This window comes from Agelaius tricolor, unplaced genomic scaffold (genome assembly GCF_023055355.1).
Source record: "Agelaius tricolor isolate 1412-34295 unplaced genomic scaffold, bAgeTri1.0.p SCAF_35, whole genome shotgun sequence".
Lineage (NCBI taxonomy): Eukaryota > Metazoa > Chordata > Aves > Passeriformes > Icteridae > Agelaius > Agelaius tricolor.
In genome coordinates, this window is record NW_027269295.1 from 3,337,393 (window position 1) to 3,354,270 (window position 16,878).

Sequence of the window (16,878 nt, forward strand, 5' to 3'; positions counted from 1 at the left end):
AAAAAACTTACATAATATACATCTATATACAAACCTCAAGATAAAAAATACTAACTTAAAAATACCATAAAATAAAACAAACACTACTAAAATAAAACTAAAACTAAAAGCAAATTTCAAAAAATAACCTTAACAATAAAACCAAATACTTTCACAGAATCACAGAATCACAGAATTTATAGGTTGGAAGAGACCTTTAAGATCATCGAGTCCAACCCATGTTCTAACACCTCATTTAAGAAAATAAAACTATAAAAAATACATTATAGTAAACCTACAAAAAATAATTTTAGATAATTAGCTTTAAAGCATTTCCAACATAGTATAACAGAAACTAATAAACCAAAAAACATTTATAATGTATTCTAATTAAAAATTAGTTAACTTCTAATTGTAATAATGTAAATGATAACATCTATATTGTCTCACCCTTCCCATAAAACAAAAAAAACAAACAAAAAAGTTTTTAAAACACCTCTCCATTACCCCTCTCTAAATCAAAAAAACCCTTAATCCAACAGTTTGTTCTGCTGCAGAGACAATGCCCTGTCCCTTCCTTGCTCAGGAGCAGGGATGGTGGGTGGTGCTGTGGGCAGCTTTGTACAGGATTAAAGCCTCTCTCTAGAAAATACCTTTGCTTTCACCATTAGCAGCTGAAATCTCTTGTTTGTGCCACTCTGCTTTTGAAGTCACTGCCTACATTTGTGGCCCCACTGTTCTGAGCATCTTCTGCACAGGCTTTGCAAGGAGTACTCAGTGTCCTGAGGAATTTGTGTCCTGAATAGAGGGACAAAACTGGAGGAGAGAAAAGGCAGGTTAGTGATGAGAATCCCAAACACAGAAAAGCTGATTGACTGGCCTGGGTTCACCTGAAAGGCTGAGTTGGAGCCAGTTTCACCAGAATTCCTCCAGTTTCAGCCAAGTGTCTTCAGCACATCTCCATTGCTCCCCTCCATGCTGTGGGGATGGGGATTTAACAGCACACAGCCACAGGCTGCACCAAGGGAAATATAGGTTGGATAGCAGGAAAAAGTGTTTTACAGAAAGGTGATAAAGTTCTGGAATGTTCTGCAATTCCAGAAGGAGGTGGTGGAGTCCCCATCCCTGGGTGTGTTTAACAAAGCCTGGATGTGGCACTGGGGGCCAGGGTTTGGTTGAGCTGTTGGGGCTGGGCTGGACTCGATGATCCTGAAGGTCTCTCCCTGTAGCCACATTTCTCCTCACAGAGAAAAGCAAGGCACAATTCTTCCCAAGACTATTTCTGGGTTTCACATTCTCTGAACCTCAGAGAAAGGAAAAACAATTGCTGTGCCTGTGTTTGTGCAAAAGTAGGATGCAATACGGAGATTGTTTACCCAAAGTGATGGTGTTTTGTTTCCTTGGCCTGTCAGGGCCAAGTGTGTAGCCCCACATTTCTCTTCACAGAGAAAAGCAAGGTGCAATTCTTCCCAAGAATATTTTTATCTCATTTGCTGTGCCTGTGTTTGTGCAAAAGTAGGATGCAAAATGGAGATTATTTATCCAAACTGATGGTGTTTTGCTCCCTTGGCCTATCAGGGCCAGGTGTGTGTGTGTGTTGGGACTGTTGGGTGACAGTGAGATTCAGAGCACTTGGGTGCAGGGTTGAGTGCTTGGCAGAATCATTTTAGATATATAATATAATATAATATAATATAATATAATATAATATAATATAACATAATATAATATGCTTTCTGATAAGATGGAGTCAGATGCATCATTCTCTCCCCTCATCAGGGGCTCCCTGCAAATTTGATATTTCCAACCTGGTCATTCTATGAATTCTGTGAATTCTTCATGTGGGAAGGGTACAATCACCACCTCCTGCTCATGAGAAGGGTGTTTTGTTCTTCAGGTGTTGGGATATAAGTTAAACTTTTGCTTTTCTTCACTTTTGAGAAGGTTCTTTTCCTCCAAAGGAACTGTTTAAGGCAGGTATTTGTGATTCTTAAGCTATGCAAGACCATCCTCAATCACTGCAAACCTAGGCTTGGGAGCCCGTGGGTTTCTCTTTTTGGTCAAGGATTTTAATATTTTGGTGTTCCTGCAGAGTGGAAAAAGAGCCTTTAGATCTCTGCTGGCTGATCACAGCTGCTCCATGCACTGCAGTCATTTTTTACTTTAACCTGGGCAGGGAGGCTGAGGGTGGGAGCCCCATGGGTGGGATGGAGCCCAGCTGGGCACAGACCTGCCCAACCTTCCTGGGCAAGACAACCATAAAGAACCACTACAGTGGGGTCTGCATGGGAGTCCAAAATCCTGCTGGTTCTGGTTGTTTTCTCAAAGGGGTAATTAAGTTTCAGCTCCATCCATTAATCAGGGATGGCATAAATTAAAGCTCCTTCCTTGCTGCAGGGCAGGAGCATGGCAGCATTTGGTGTTTGCCTCAGGGTTTGCTCTGGCACAGGTTGGCCAAACTGCAGATCTTTCCAGACACAGGTTTCAAAGCAAGGAAGAAGTTTTAGGCAGCAGAAAACAAATCAAGCAGCTCACAAAGATGCTTTCTTCCTTAATTAACTAAACTAAATCTTAATCAACCCACCAGTTGGCTTGCTAAATGCCTAAAGGGAAACTGCCTTTACTATTTTTGGTCCATCACAAAGAAGCCAGGGATGATGTTCTAGTGAAGCCAGATGGCCAAAGCTGCTGTACTGAAACCCAGCCATGGAGGAGGAGGAGGAGGCTGGAACAGCACAGGCTGCCCTTAAAGAGAGGAAATTTACCATTCTCTGATGCTCCAAGGACTGGGAAACGTTGGAAATTCCACCTCACTTCAATGGTTTTGCACAGATTCTGGTGTGATGGGGTAGGTCTCACTTGTGAATATTTCAAATCCTAGTAAATGGAGTCACTTGTCATTCATGGGATCACTTGAGATCTTCACTGTTGCTCATGTGGGCAGCTGAAATGCAAGTTTCCTGGACTCAGGGGGGCAAAAATGTTTGGGGTGTTTTTGGTTTTGACTTCAGGGTTTGTTTTTTAGTATAAATTTGTACAACTGCATTAACTCCAGTGGAAACAAACCTACTTTTATTGTTTAGAGGCTTGTAGCTTTTCCTTGGAAAGCTTAATTGGCACGAAATAAGAAATTAATAACCTCAGCTGAAATCATAGGATAGGTAGGCTCTGTGCAAAATTAAAGATGTATTTATTCCAGAAATCTCAGCCTGAATGTCTCAGTCTGTGTGGTTTGGCCCATACTCCTCACATTCAGACTTTCCTCTCCATGGGCTCCCTGCACATTTCAGCCAATGCCAGGTGGGCTCCACCTGCTGCTCTGCCCCTGCCTTGCTCCTCTCCAGGTCTTGAAAAGTGTTCCCAAATTTCCTGAGGATGTTTTCCTCACTGGGCTTCAGTGGAGATGCTGCTCTGAGGAGGGGGATCCAGCATCTCCCAGGTGGAGTGGCTGGGATGGAGACCCTCTGAGCCCAGGGAGGGAACCTGGGAGGAAACCTGGGTCAGAGGCTGCTGGGGCTGCTGGTGATGCCTTGTGCAGGCTGGCCTAGAGCAGAGGCTGGACAGAGTTACAGAATAAAGCAGGGATTTATTAAAAGGTTTTAATGGACAGCACAAGAGCCCAGCCAGGGCTGCACCCAAGATGAACCAAAATGGTCCCAAAATGGACACAGGGTCTCTCCCTTGGATCAGTTCTGCTCCATTTGCACATTGGAGTTCATTGTCCCATTCCAGCTTTAGCCCATCCAGCCCCATCCTTGTTTTTCTCTCCTCAGCCCACGGTGTTTGTGCTCTTGGGCTGAGATTTGGATCATTTGTCCTTGGTGCCCAGCTGGAGCAGGAATTGTTTTGTGTCCCTGCTCTGTGCACAGAGCTCACCATCCCCTCATGTGAACCCAGACCCACACACTAAAGCAGCACAGAATCTGAAAAATAGAAAAGCCAAACCTGAGGCATCAGTGGCACCCTGAGCCTTGTGCTCAGAACTGAGCTCTCTACAGTCCCTGTTGTGGATCCTGAAGGAATTTCTCCTCTGAGGATACCAGAGAGGACCAGAGTGATTCACATAAACACAGCTTCACATAAACATTTTGCAGTTCACATAAACATGGAGCAATTCCATTTGTAGAACGTTTGCAGTTAATGAATTAATTATGTTACACTCTCCTCTGAGCAGCAAGCCTTGAACTGAACTAAGCAATCAGCAGGAGGCTTTGCTGCCTGTGTTTCCTGTTGTGTTTCAAACAAACACAAACACAGAAAAAGCCAAAGTGCACTTCTGCTGCCCAGTGTGCTCAGATTTGGGCACCAAATTCAGTATGGAAAGGAAAGCCTTGGAGGGAGTGTTCCTACTTTAATTCCCAAAGCATCTGGGTGCCTGTTGCCACTGGGGTATGGATGAAACCTCCCTCCTTTTAAGATTTTTTTCCCCTTTGTGAGATATTAGAATTAGAAACCTTTTTCATAATATTTGATTTTCATGTCCATAGGGGTCAAAGAATTTCCTTACTGATGCTCCCACCTCACTCCTGGCGTTGCCTTTCTTTCCCACAATAAAGAAAGGTCCTCAAAAGATCCACAAGATCCTCAAAATAAATTAATCCACAAGGATTAATGTCCTGTCCATTGGAGGGTGCACCCCTTGTGCTGCCTTTAGCACACCTGGAAAAAAAAAAAAGGTTTTGGAGGTTTTGTGGCTGGAACTGCAGTTGATGCCAGTGAATTAACTCTGTTATGGGACTTTCAGGATGTCTGTGAAAGGAAGATGCCAGAATTGGCCAGGGATGGTTGTAACAGGCAGAGCTGGTGTGGTAAATCCTGTCCTGTCTGCCCCTGTGCCAGGGGATGTTCCACTCTATCACTGAGGCAGGTCATTTCACTCATTTTTGTAATATATTTGCACTTATTGTGCTATTTTTTCATCTTCCTAGACAGCTTTGAACTAATAACAGCAGCCACTTGACATGTAATTAAAGCTAATAATTTGCAGCTGAAATTATGCATGCTTGAGTGGTTTGGTCTTTGAAACACAAATTGTGATATTTACACTTTCCCTTTTGGCAAAAACATGTGCTCTCCTCACAGACAGATGGCTTCACAGGTGATAAATGTTTGGGAAAAGTGGATTTAGCAGCAAGCCTCAAGTGTGCAGAGAAAACTCTGACTTTTTGACAGGTGGATTCCCTGATCTTTGAGTGCCTTGGTGGGGTGTTCATTCCTGGGAAGCCAGAATGAAATTTGGATTTATCTGCTGCTTTGGATTTATCTGCTGCTCAGCTTTCACTCAGAGATTTTCTTTCTCTGCACTGTTTGTAGTGAATTTTCATTTTTACTACGCTGAAAACCTGGGAGTCAGCAAAAAATCACCTGCTTTTCCTCTGCCTTGCCATTTCCAGTCCACTTTCAGATACTCCACTACATTCTGGCAGCATAATTCATCCTCTGCTCTTGCTCTTGATCCCACCACACTTCTGATGGGCCTGGATCAGCATCCTCAGCTGAAAATCAGCTCCAAGCAGGACTTGCAGATAAGATGCTGATTTTGGAGGTGCAGAAATGGTCAGAATGATTTAGAACTGACACTTTTTTCCAGGATATGGAAGCTTGTGCAGTAAATAGATGGCAAAAATCCCCCTGAAGAGCTGGCCTGGGTGCAGGGCTGCACAGGACAATATTCAGTGTGCCCTAATATCACTTTAAAGCAAAGCTGCCAAGCACAAGACAAGGTCTGGTATTTTTCTTTCAATGAATTCTTCACTGTTGCACTGGAGATGCAGCTGGAGTTTGACCTGCAGAAGGAGCAGTGGCTGTGTGGAGGGCTCAGGATTTAATTGTGCATTTTGAGAAAGAGAAATGCCCGGACCAGGCAGTCTGAGATCATTTCAGTGGAGACATCCTGGTGTGGCAGCCACAGCAGATCCCTTGGGGCAGCACTGGCAGGAGGAATGGGTTTTTTTCCTAGGCAGCTCTGCCAAGGGCTGGATTTGCCCTCCAAGCTCTCCTTTTAAAGCCCTGGAGCAAACACTGCATGGAGAAGTTTCTGAGCACACACCCCAGAGAAATGAAGGGAATCACCTGATGTGGGAAATGAGTTTCTAGAGAATTTTTAAAGCTTGATGAAAGGTTTATATAGTATGTATTTGTGTGTAAATTTTGAGATAAGGAATGTTGATTTAGAAATGTTTTCGAGTAGGATAGACATTGTAGAGAGAGAAGTGGAATTAGAAATAAGTTTTAAAAGATGGTCTTATAAATAAGACTAGATACTTTGGAGAAATAGAACTGTGAAAGATTTATTGTAGTAGGACTTATGAGGAGTAATTTTAGATGATTGGTTTTAAAGTATTTATACCATGCTGTGGTTAAAACTGATAGGTTAAGAAACACTTATAATATATTGTAATTAAGAAATAGTTGGCTTTTGATTGTGAGGGCATGAGTTATAACATCTGTATTGTCTTACTCTTGACATAAAACTAAAAATGGAACAAAAGTTTTTAAAACACCTCTCGGTTGCCCATCTCAAAGTCAGAAAAGGGCCTAATCCAACAACCTGACAATCTGGACATTGTCACACAGCCCTCACCCCCTGGCCCTGCGGGGTAATTGTGGCAATGTTCCTCTGGGGGCTCACCAAATGTGGAATTTTTCTTCACTTGGGGTCACCAAATGTGGTGGTGTTCACAGGGGTCCCAGGATGAGGGAAGGGATGAGAATCTTGTCTCTATGTTTCAGAAGGCTGATTTATTATTTTATGATATATATTATATTTTAAAAAATTATATATTAAAACTGTACTAAAAGAATAGAAGAAAGGATTTCATCAGAAGGCTTGAAAGGAATAGAAAGGAATGGAATGATAATAAAATCTTGTGACTGACCAGTCTGAGACAGCTGGACTGTGATTGGCCATTAATTAGAAACAACCACATGAGCCCAATCCCAGATGCACCTGTTGCATTCCACAGCAGCAGATAACCATTGGTTACATTTTGTTTCTGAGTCTTCTCAGCTTCTCAGGAGAAAAGATCCTAAGGAAAGGATTTTTCATAAAATATGTCAGTGACAGGTAATCACTGAGCTGCTGACCAAGAGCCACAATGCTCCAGAAATCCCACTCCTCACCCAGCCAGCCTGGCCCATCTTGAGCTGCAAGTGAACCAAAATGTGCATAATATTGCCCAGATCCTGGCTGGGAGCCTGTGCTGAGGTTTTTGTGGCTGCTTGGAGGCTGAAGAGCTCGGGAGTGTCCCAGCAGGGAGGGGGGACAGTGACAGCAGCACAGGGTGGCCCTGCACTCACTGGGCTGCAGGAACAAGGAGGGGGCTCAAACTGGGCTCAACCCAGGCTCCAGCAGCAGGAGAGGAGGGAGCTTGGTGCCTGTGGTTGCTGTGGCAGGGGGGATTGGGCAGGGGTGGTGGCTTGGTGGGTGCCACCCTGTCCAGGCAGGGTTTGCACAGCTGCTCTCTGCTTTCCTGCTTGGACTCTTGCAAAGGTCCTGTGGTCTGAACAAAATGGAAAAAGGCTTTTTAAAATTAAGTGCAAGCAAACTGATGGGTAAAGCTTCATCCTGAAGTGAGGAATTGTGCTGTTTTGCCTCCTAAAGGCTGAAAGGAGACAATTCAGAATTTGGAAAAAGAAGAAATAAAAGAATTTCCAGAAGGATTCTTAAATTTCTGGGTGGATTTGCAAATAATTTGGGGTAAACATAGACACCATCCTTTGCTGGCAAAGACCAAAGCTGAGAACACTGCCTGGCCCCAGCTGTACTTTGCTGCCTGTTTCAGCCACCAGAGTGGGTCCCTGGCCTTTCCTAGCTCTAGGAGCACTGATCTGGCCCTTCTGGAAAACTTTGGAGTATTTACAGCTACACTTTCTATGAGTTTTGAGACATTGTTAATGCTTCCTGGCTTAAATGGGCAAAAAATTTGGTGTTTTGGCTTCGGCTATCTGGAGTTCAGCTGGTGATTCCAGCCTGTGGGGCATCAAACACCACAGAGATGGGGGGACTTAAGGATTTGGGATCATGACAGAGCTCCTGGCCTCACCCCACAGGGGAAAATGAACAAATAGAGCCAGGTCTGAGCTGTGCAAGCTCACAGCAGTCACAGACATATTTTATGAAAAATCCTTTTGCCAGGATCTTTTCTCCTGAGAAGCTGAAAAGCTTCAGCTTCTTCATGTTTTGCTGCTTTGGAATGTGATTTGGAGAATTGTTTACCCAGCATGTGGAATTGTTTTTACTTGATGACCAATGACAGCCACCTGTGTCAAGGCTGTGAGAAATCACAAGATTTTCTCATTCCTTTCTATTCTTTTCAAGCCTTCTGATGAAATCCTTTCTTCCATTCTTTTAGTATAGTTTTAGTAAATCATTTTCTTTTAGCAGAATTTATATAATAAAATAATAAATCAGCTTTCTGAAACATGGAATCAAGATTCTCATCTCTTCCCTCTCCTGGGACCCCTGTGAACACCACACACACAGCCACAGGTATAGACACTCCTCTTTCACACCAATTTCAGATTTAATTTATGCAAAGGGCTGCTCTTGGGTTTTGACTGATGATAGGTTTGTGCAAGGAGGAGTAAGTAGGGCACAATAATTTTGCAGCTATCACTAAGCACACAATTAATCTATGTCTTGGAGGAGGCAGTTCCTTCTTTGGCTCTCTCTGCTGCTCCTGCTCCCTGTTAATATTCAGCAGACTCTGGGGGCTGAGCTGCTCTTTGCTTTCAGGCAGAGAGCAGCTCCCTGGTGTTGTCTGAGCGTGGCTGGTGCTTTGTAGAGTTAGTTTGGGATGCAGGGCTGGGACTCAGCTGCTTGGGAAGTGCTCAGAGCCTTGCTTGTAGCTGCAGGCTTGGAATGCTCTTCCCTCATCGCTGCCTGAGCTGGGTGCTGAGGGAGGCGAGTGCTTGAAGGAGCAAAACCCAACTCCAGCCTGGGCTGGGAGGGGAAATGAATGAAAGATCTCATCCTTCAGAGATGACCAGCACTGACAGGAGCATCACCCACAGCCAGCCCCTGACCTGGGGGTGCCTTTTCTCTTGGCTTTGTTGTGCTGATTTGACAAACACATCCCCAGCCCCTGCTGAGGCAGCACAAGCTTCAGAGGAGAAGGGCTGAGGCTCTGTGTCCTTCCAGGGAAACAGGGAACCCCAGCTCCTTTCCCTGATCTCTGGCATGGCCTTGTGCCTTCAACATGCTGCTCAGGGTGCTCCCTGCACTGCCAGAGCCATGAAGGGCCTTTTGCAAAGCTTTTCTGTGAGATGGATTGCTTGGGGAGGGTTTGGAGAAGAGAATCAGAGCAGAGCTGCTGAGGGTGAAGGGGTCAGGCTGAATAATGGAAGGCAGATCTGCTCCAATATCTTTCAGTAGCTTCTGCACTGTCTGCATGGGTGAGTGAGGCCTGGATGAGCTGAGATTTGCAAACCCTCTGTCACTCTGACTGTCTGATTTTAGGCAAGATGGACAGTGCTTTCAAAGGCTCAGGCTGCAGTAGATTTCCATCACAACCATGGGAACTGCTCATCCTGAGTTTGTCTGGCTCTTCCTGGGCAAGGAGAAGCTAAAACTGCCATTTGAAAGAAAAAAAAAAGGAGGCTGAACTTTACATTCTGACTCATGTTAAACCCCTGACTATATAAGTGGAAAACAGATTCAGGAAATTAAATTGGATATTTGGAAAAATTCTTCCATGTAGGGGAGGTTAGGCATTGGAACAGGCTGCCCAAGGAGGTGGGGAATCAACATCCTTGGATCCTTGGAAGTGTCCAAAATGTGTGCAGTGCATGTGGCACTGGGGGACACGTGGTGAATGAGGTGGTCCTGGTAATGGTGATGGTTAATGTGGTGGTGGTGGTTAATGGGAATGGTTAATGTGGTGGTTAATGGGAATGTTTCATGTGTTGGTGGTTAATGGGAATGGGTAATGGTTAATGGTTAATGGTTAATGTGGTGGTGGTGGTTAATGGGAATGGTTAATGTGGTGGTTAATGGTAATGGTTAATGTGGTGGTGGTTAATTGGAATGTTTCATGTGTTGGTGGTTAATGGGAATGGGTAATGGTTAATGGTTAATGTGGTGGTGGTGGTTAATGGTAATGGATAATGGTTAATGTGGTGGTGGTGGTTAATGGGAATGGTTAATGTGGTGGTTAATGGTAATGGTTAATGTGGTGGTGGTGGTGGTTAATGGGAATGTTTCATGTGTTGGTGGTTAATGGGAATGGTTAATAGTAATGGTTAATGTGGTGGTGGTTAATTGGAATGTTTCATGTGTTGGTGGTCAATGGGAATGGTTAATGTGGTGGTGGTTTATGGTAATGGTTAATGGTTAATGTGGTGGTGGTTAATGGTCATGGGTAATGGTAATGGCTGGACTGGGTCCTGCAGGTCCCTTCCAATCTGAGTGATTCCATAACAAACCTCTTCTCCCCATCCATAGGCTCCCACTCCCTCACAGAGGGTTGAAGATGCTTCACTCTCTCTAATGGGCTCTCACTAATGTGTCTCCCAGCTTTCAGCCAACAAGTACTGCCAGCACAGGAAATGGCCAAATCCATGGAATTCCTGCCCCTCAAGAGACAGAGTCCCAAGCTGCACCAAGGGAAATACAGGTTGGATATCAGGAAAAAGTTTTTTACAGAAAGGGTGATAAAGTTCTGGAATGGCTGCCTGGGGAGGTGGTGGAGTCCCCATCCCTGGGTGTGTTTAACAAAGCCTGGATGTGGCACTGGGTGCCAGGGTTGAGTTCAGGTGTTGGGGCTGGGTTGGATTCAGTGGTGTTGAAGATCTCTTCAAAACCCAGTCATTCTGTGAATTCTGTGAATCTCTGGGATCAGGAAGGGCTGATCCTGAAGTGGGAGCTGCTGGCACACTGCACAGCAAGCAGGCTGCAGGTAAAGCACCCTGACCCCAGCAGCACTGCTATGGGGTGTCTGGAGAGGGCTGGGAATGAATCAGGGCCCTTGCAGCTCCTGCAGCAGTTCAGCAGCAGAACTGCATGCACCAGAGCCCTCTCTCATGTGTGAACCTTCCCCCATTCATAACAAACTTCAAGCCCATGCATGGAAGAGACAATGACTTATCCAAGTGTACTCCCCAGGGAGGCTGCATGCAGATCTTACCCTGTGCTCATGAGCAGTGACCATTTCAACACCTTGAAGGGGAATAGATGTTTAAATTCTGAATTCAGTCTAAGCAAACAGAGCTCACTGCCAGAGGGATTTCACACTGCAGTTCTGAGTTTGCTGCTCAGAATTCATTTGGTTCTAATTCTGTAGCTTGGCTGTGTTGGCATTGCATCCTCATATCCCTGCTAATGAGGAAGCAGGGCTGCTGCAAGCAGAGGACCCCTGTAGGGATGTTGGCAGCATCCCAGAGAAGGTATTTTAGACTCACTGGGGAAGTTCCAGACGTCACAGATTATATATTTATTCTAATGATACCTCATCACTGGGGAAAGTCAGGACAGGCACTGTAATATTGGTGTAAGCAGGACTGTGTTTTTGTAGCAGAAAGGCAAAATCACTTCCAGTGAAGGGAACAAGTTATCTCCCTAACCAAGAACCAGCACTTTTATAACTGGGACTATTAAGCACTTCAGGGAACATTGCTTTGCCTGGGGAAAATCACATCTCCTCAACCCCCTCCTCTCCCTCTGTCCTTTCCTCCCAGACTTGGAGGTGGAGGTCTGGTGCTTCAGGCTGGATGTTGCAGTTTGCCAGCAGATGCCCAGATGACAGCCACATCAGAGGTTCCCAATTCCTCCTTGGAGGAGGGCAGAGGGTGGAAATGCTCTCCCAGGACAGGGGATGCTGCTCCTCATGGGTGTTTGGGGTCAGTGCAGCAGGAGATGCTGAGTATTCCCTGCCTGTGGCACTGCCATGGGAAGGCTGTGCTGGTGACAAGGACCGTGGTGTAACTGCACTGCACACACCTGTGTGACTGGAGAATCCAGCCCAGTGCACAGACAGGAGTGCAGAATAAGTGTGAGCATCACCCAAACCAGGACAAGCAACCCTGGATATGCCTCATCCACCTTGTCCACTCCTACCCCAAATGCAAAACTGCATGGAATTTCAAAACATCAGCTGCTTTTTCTTTATTTCATTGTCTTCAGTCCTCATACAACTACAAATTGAGCACTACTGCTGAAGGAAAAAAAGAGCAAACTACAGCCATTCATGGGGTAACATAATTTTAACGTTGTGAGACAGCTGATACTATTAAAAATCATGGCCCTGTTATGGGCTTTCATTATTGATGGCTACTTGAGGAGACATACACTATAAAATATAAAGATAAAAAGTGAAAGGCTATTTAGATAGATGTTCAGCTGAGTGCTGCTAGCATCAAATCAGTGGCACTGGAGAAATGAGAACAGACACACGGCACAGCCTCTGGACTAAATGTGTGCACTGCCAAGGCTTGGCCTGCACAACGTGCACTTTAAATCAAAGCAACATTGAAGTCAGTATTGATTGTTCTTGGAGATATATTTTACCTTCAGGCACTGCTGTTTCCCAAAGGAGCGTGAGCAAGGACGTAAGTCTCTGTGCAGTGCTGGCTGCTGGTGGACAGGGATCTCCCTGAAATCCTCTGGAAACGATTCCTCCTCTGGAAGTACCCACTGCTGCTGCTGAGGGACCTCTGCCTGTTCTTCAGGTACTCCCTGTAGTTTTTGGTGAGCAGGGTGTAGAGGAAGGGGTTGATGCAGCTGTTGCTGTAGGTCAGGCAGGTTGTCAGGTAATTAATGTTCTTCATCACCTTGGGAGATAAAGGGAAGGATTCATAATACTGGAAGAGGAGCTGCCATATCCAGAAAGGCAAGAAGCAAGCCCAGAAGACCAGCACTATGGTGAAGATTAAGTAGAGCACCTTCTGGTTGGGCAGCCTCTTGGTCTGCTTGAAGGAAGCAGTCTGGGACACCCAGTAAATCCTGGCCAGGCGGATGTAAAGGTAGCCAATGATCACCCCTGGGCCCACGATGCTGGTGCCAAAAAGGATGGTGAGATAGACTTTGTAGGACAGCTTGCTCCAGGTGGGCAGGCAGATGCTTTTGTTGTCCCTTTGCACCAGCTGGATCATGATGAGCATGGGCAGGGTGAGCAGCAGTGACACCAGCCAGATCACCACAGCAATGGCCTTGCGGTAGCTCTTGGACCTCTTCACCGTGTCCAGGGGCTTCAGCACGGCCAGGTAGCGCTCCGTGCTCATCACTGTGAGGGTGAAGATGCTGGCGTGCATGGTGAGGAAGTCCAGGCTGAACAGGATGCGGCAGCCAACGTCCCCAAAGTGCCACTTCTGGATGAAGTAGGTGCCGACGATGAAGGGGATGGTGAGGAGGTAGAGCAGGTCGGCCAGCGCCAGGTTGATGATGTAGATGTACATGGAGGCGGAGGATCGCAGGTAGTGGCACATCACCAGCAGGGTGTAGACGTTGCCCGTCACCCCAACCACGCACATGAGGGACAGGATGGCCCCGATGGTGCAGATGGCCACCATGTCCTCCGTGGAGCCCGTCGCCCATGCGCCGTCCCCGGTGCCGTTGGCCGAGACGTTGGGCCTGATTCTGAACACGCCGTCCTCACCTGCGTCTGTCACCACGGAGGGGGTGGTGGAGAAGTGGCTCTCCAGCTCGTCAGTCAGGGACATCCTCCTGGGTTTAAATGCCAGAGGCTTTGTTCATGTCACAGGGGTCTGAGGGGGCTCTCTCTGCTCTGAGAAACGCGGCTGTGCGGAGCCGTGGAACCATTTCCCAGCAGTGTCTCATCCAAGGACCATCTGCATTCTCCACTAGAGGAAAGACAGCACAAACAACATGTTAGAAATCTGCCAGAGCAACACAAAAGTTTATTTAGAATTTACCTGTCCCTCAGCACGTATCTGCACTGCCTGAATGTACCAAAGGTCTTTGGCACTGAGGCCACTCTTGTAGGGCTCGTGCTCTCACCTCACCCAGCTGTGAGGTGTGGCCATGGAAAAGAGACAAAAAAAAGGTTGTGTGGATCACTGGAGCCACTTACTTCAGTCCTTAGTTCAGGGCTGGAGGAAAAAACCATCCTTCCTAAATTTATAACAATGATTTAGAACCATCAGCATGATTGTTTAAACTTCTTTGCCACATTCTTAACTCTGAAGGAGCAGAAGGCCTGAAAAAGGGAAAACAAACTTTAGATTTATCATTTGCAGCCAAATTGTCTGTTCTGTGTTAGTGATGCATTCACAGTCCTGTCCAGCATTCCTGCAGTGTTTTCACAGAGCAGCTTCCCTTGAATGAGAAGCTCCTCCTCTGTCCTGCAGTTTCAAACAGCATTCGAGTGCTGGAGAAAAAGGCACTTCATAAAGCAAAGTTTCCCTGTGGGATTTCTGCATCTGTAAACACAGGGTTTTTCACTCTCTCTGCCCATGTGAGTGGTCCATGTGTCTGTAAAACAGATCTGCTTCAGCCAGAGCCTGGTGTGAACCTGCCTGAGCAGCCTTGAGCAGCGAGGTGTGAGACAACACGTGAGGCAACTCTGTACGTGGGAGCCTCTGTGAACTCAGACTCAGCGCTGCACAAATCAGGATTGGGCTGCTCTGAATTCATTCTGGGCGCAGGCAAAAGGAGAGCAAACCTTCCTCAGAGAAATGCTGAAAAAGTAGCTAAAATGCTCAGATTTTAAGGCATACCAAAAGCCTGTGCCATCCTAAAGGTCCTTGCATACAGAAGTGCATTTGCATTATGTGTTTTACAGCACTCAGAGTGTCTCTTTTCCTTTGGAAAATGCTTAGGGGGAAGGCTGCTGGACTGCCTTGTCCTTGTAGGGCTCAGCAGGCAAAGACTCTGCCTTGTTCCACTGAGCAGTCTGGATTTGTTTAATCCTGGGAATTTGCAGCGTTTCCCAGTGAATCAGGTGTCCCTTTCCCTCCTCACCAGCTCTGACTCCTTTGCCTCTTTCCTCCCACTGTCTCCTTGGCAGGAGGATCACAGTCCCAGGCCCTCCCCTGCTGCCCTTGTGCCACCCTGTCAGTGCCCTCTGTGACCCTTGAGGATGGACAATTTTCATCCTCTTCGTGACTTGCCCTCACCTTCTCCCCATTACCACCTGCACAGATGTCATAAAAAAGTCTGGATAAGAGAGGACAATCCAGTGCAGAGGGAGATTTTCCCTCACTTATCAGTTGGGATAAAGTACGAAAAAACCAGAGAAACACACGGAGCCCATCTCCCACCCAGTCCCTTGAGTACAGGTGAGAGATGAGCATGGTTCTGCAGTGCTCCTTCAGGACCCTGCTGCTCTGGGCTGGTCCCCACAGCTTCACCAGCATCAAGATCCATTTTTGGACCCTGCAACCCCAAATCTGCCTGGTCCTGCTCCTGCTGTGCTGTGCAGTGCCCTCCTGCTGTAGGGCAGGTGTAGCCAGTCTGTCCCACTGCCCCTTTGTCCCTTTTATGGATGTTGGTGTCCGTGCTGGCAGTGACACTGACCCCCATGAAGGAAACACAGCTGCTCCAGGAGCTGTGGCTGCTCCTCAGCCTCACAACCAGCAAGAGGGCACAGAAATTAAAAGCTCTGCATGGGATGCTCCAGCTGAGCCCAGAGCTGGTCCCACACACAGCTCTGGGCTCAGTGTGCTGGTGAGAGCTCATTTTCAGGAGCATATTTCCATGGCTCAGGGGCTGCCTCCTTGCAGCTGCCTCAGTCGGTGTCCCAGGGATTTGTGGCAGATTTGTGCCATGCTGGTGTCTGTCTGTGCAGTTCCCTGGAGTGACAGCTCCTGCTGGAGAGAGCCGAGCCCACTGCATCTCCCTGCTCTGCTCCTCTTCTGCTGAACCTGCCTTCTGCTCCATTCATAAAATCCCTACAGCACCAATTCCATTCAGACACTTCGCCCATATCCAGACAGAGCAAGAAGAGGAAAATTAAGCCAAATGGGGAGCCCTTTTATCATTTTAAAGTTGCCTTCACTGCTGCTCTGGTACACAAACACGCACTCACACACATGCACACACAACACAGAGCTTGTTATTCCAAGCAGCCATTCAAGCATCTTACTGTCCAGGCGATTTTCCCAGCCAATCTTGCCTTTCCCTCTACGATATCATCCCACAGGAGTACCATGCATATGTACAGCTGTAAACAGAAACGAATTTCTCCTGCTCAAACCTTGCTTTTAAATCCGGCGGATGAAGTTTCCTATAAGAAAGAAAATAATAATAAAATAATCTCTCTAGTAGTATCAAAGCTGAAACTTAAAGAAAGAAAAAAACAGAAAGAAGAGAATCCTTCTTCACGGGCAGACAGTGAGAGATCCCAGTGCTCTGTCGCATCTGGAGCGGCAGGGGCAGGAAGGGAGCGTGCTGCCAGCCAAGTATGTTTGAAATCTGGGCGCTCTTAATACTCCCATTCCCCTCCCTCCACTCGTGCCGGCTATTTTTGCTCCCTGGTGACGTGAGGCATAGCGTGGCTTTGCTGCAGCCTGTTTAAAGCAGCAGGGTTTGATAAGCATGGCTTGCTCAGCTCTGGGCATCGCAGGGGTTCAAGTTGTTCCATCCCAGGAGCGGTGGAAGGCAAAGCACCCTCTGTACAGCACACGGAGATGGAGAATTCCTGAATTCCTGAATTTATTCCTGAATTTATTCCTGAATTATTCCTGAATTAATTCCTGGATTCCTGGAGCTGCTCGAGCAAAGCCAGCACGGCTGGGGAAGGAGAGAGGGCCAGGGAGGGTTAAAATCCTGCGGGAGGGTCACATTCCTGCGGGAGGGTGGGTGGGCTGCCCAGGGGAGCAGCAGAGCTCCTTGGTTTGGAGATCGATTCCAAAGCGAAGCTGAAGTTTATTTGGGTTGGATGGCGTGTTAAGAGATGAATCTGTGCAGTGGGGTCACACACCACAGCATCTGAGACATTTCAG

General features: G+C 46.7%; 1 protein-coding gene across 3 annotated transcripts; it reads right to left on the reverse strand.

Annotated features, from left to right (window-relative positions):
• Window positions 1–12,067: 12,067 nt before the first annotated feature.
• LOC139602717 (urotensin-2 receptor-like) lies at window positions 12,068–16,644 on the reverse strand. Of its 3 annotated transcripts, none has more exons than XM_071452808.1 (3): window positions 16,131–16,644; window positions 12,859–13,776; window positions 12,068–12,747 (listed from the first exon to the last, which is right to left on the reverse strand). In XM_071452808.1, the coding sequence occupies exons 2-3, from the start codon at window positions 13,633–13,635 to the stop codon at window positions 12,487–12,489; spliced, it is 1,038 nt and encodes a 345-aa protein (XP_071308909.1). In that variant the 5' UTR covers window positions 13,636–13,776; window positions 16,131–16,644; the 3' UTR covers window positions 12,068–12,486. The 3 variants fall into 3 exon arrangements, with proteins under 3 accessions (XP_071308909.1, XP_071308908.1, XP_071308906.1); XM_071452807.1 differs by adding an exon at window positions 14,007–14,132 and having other exon boundaries at window positions 12,068–13,776; XM_071452805.1 differs by having other exon boundaries at window positions 12,068–13,776.
• Between the last annotated feature and the right edge of the window lie 234 nt (window positions 16,645–16,878).

Bases quoted from the DNA above. Each gene is read 5' to 3' on its own strand.
- LOC139602717 (XM_071452805.1), bottom strand. From the start codon at position 13,635: ATGTCCCTGACTGACGAGCTGGAGAGCCACTTCTCCACCACCCCCTCC.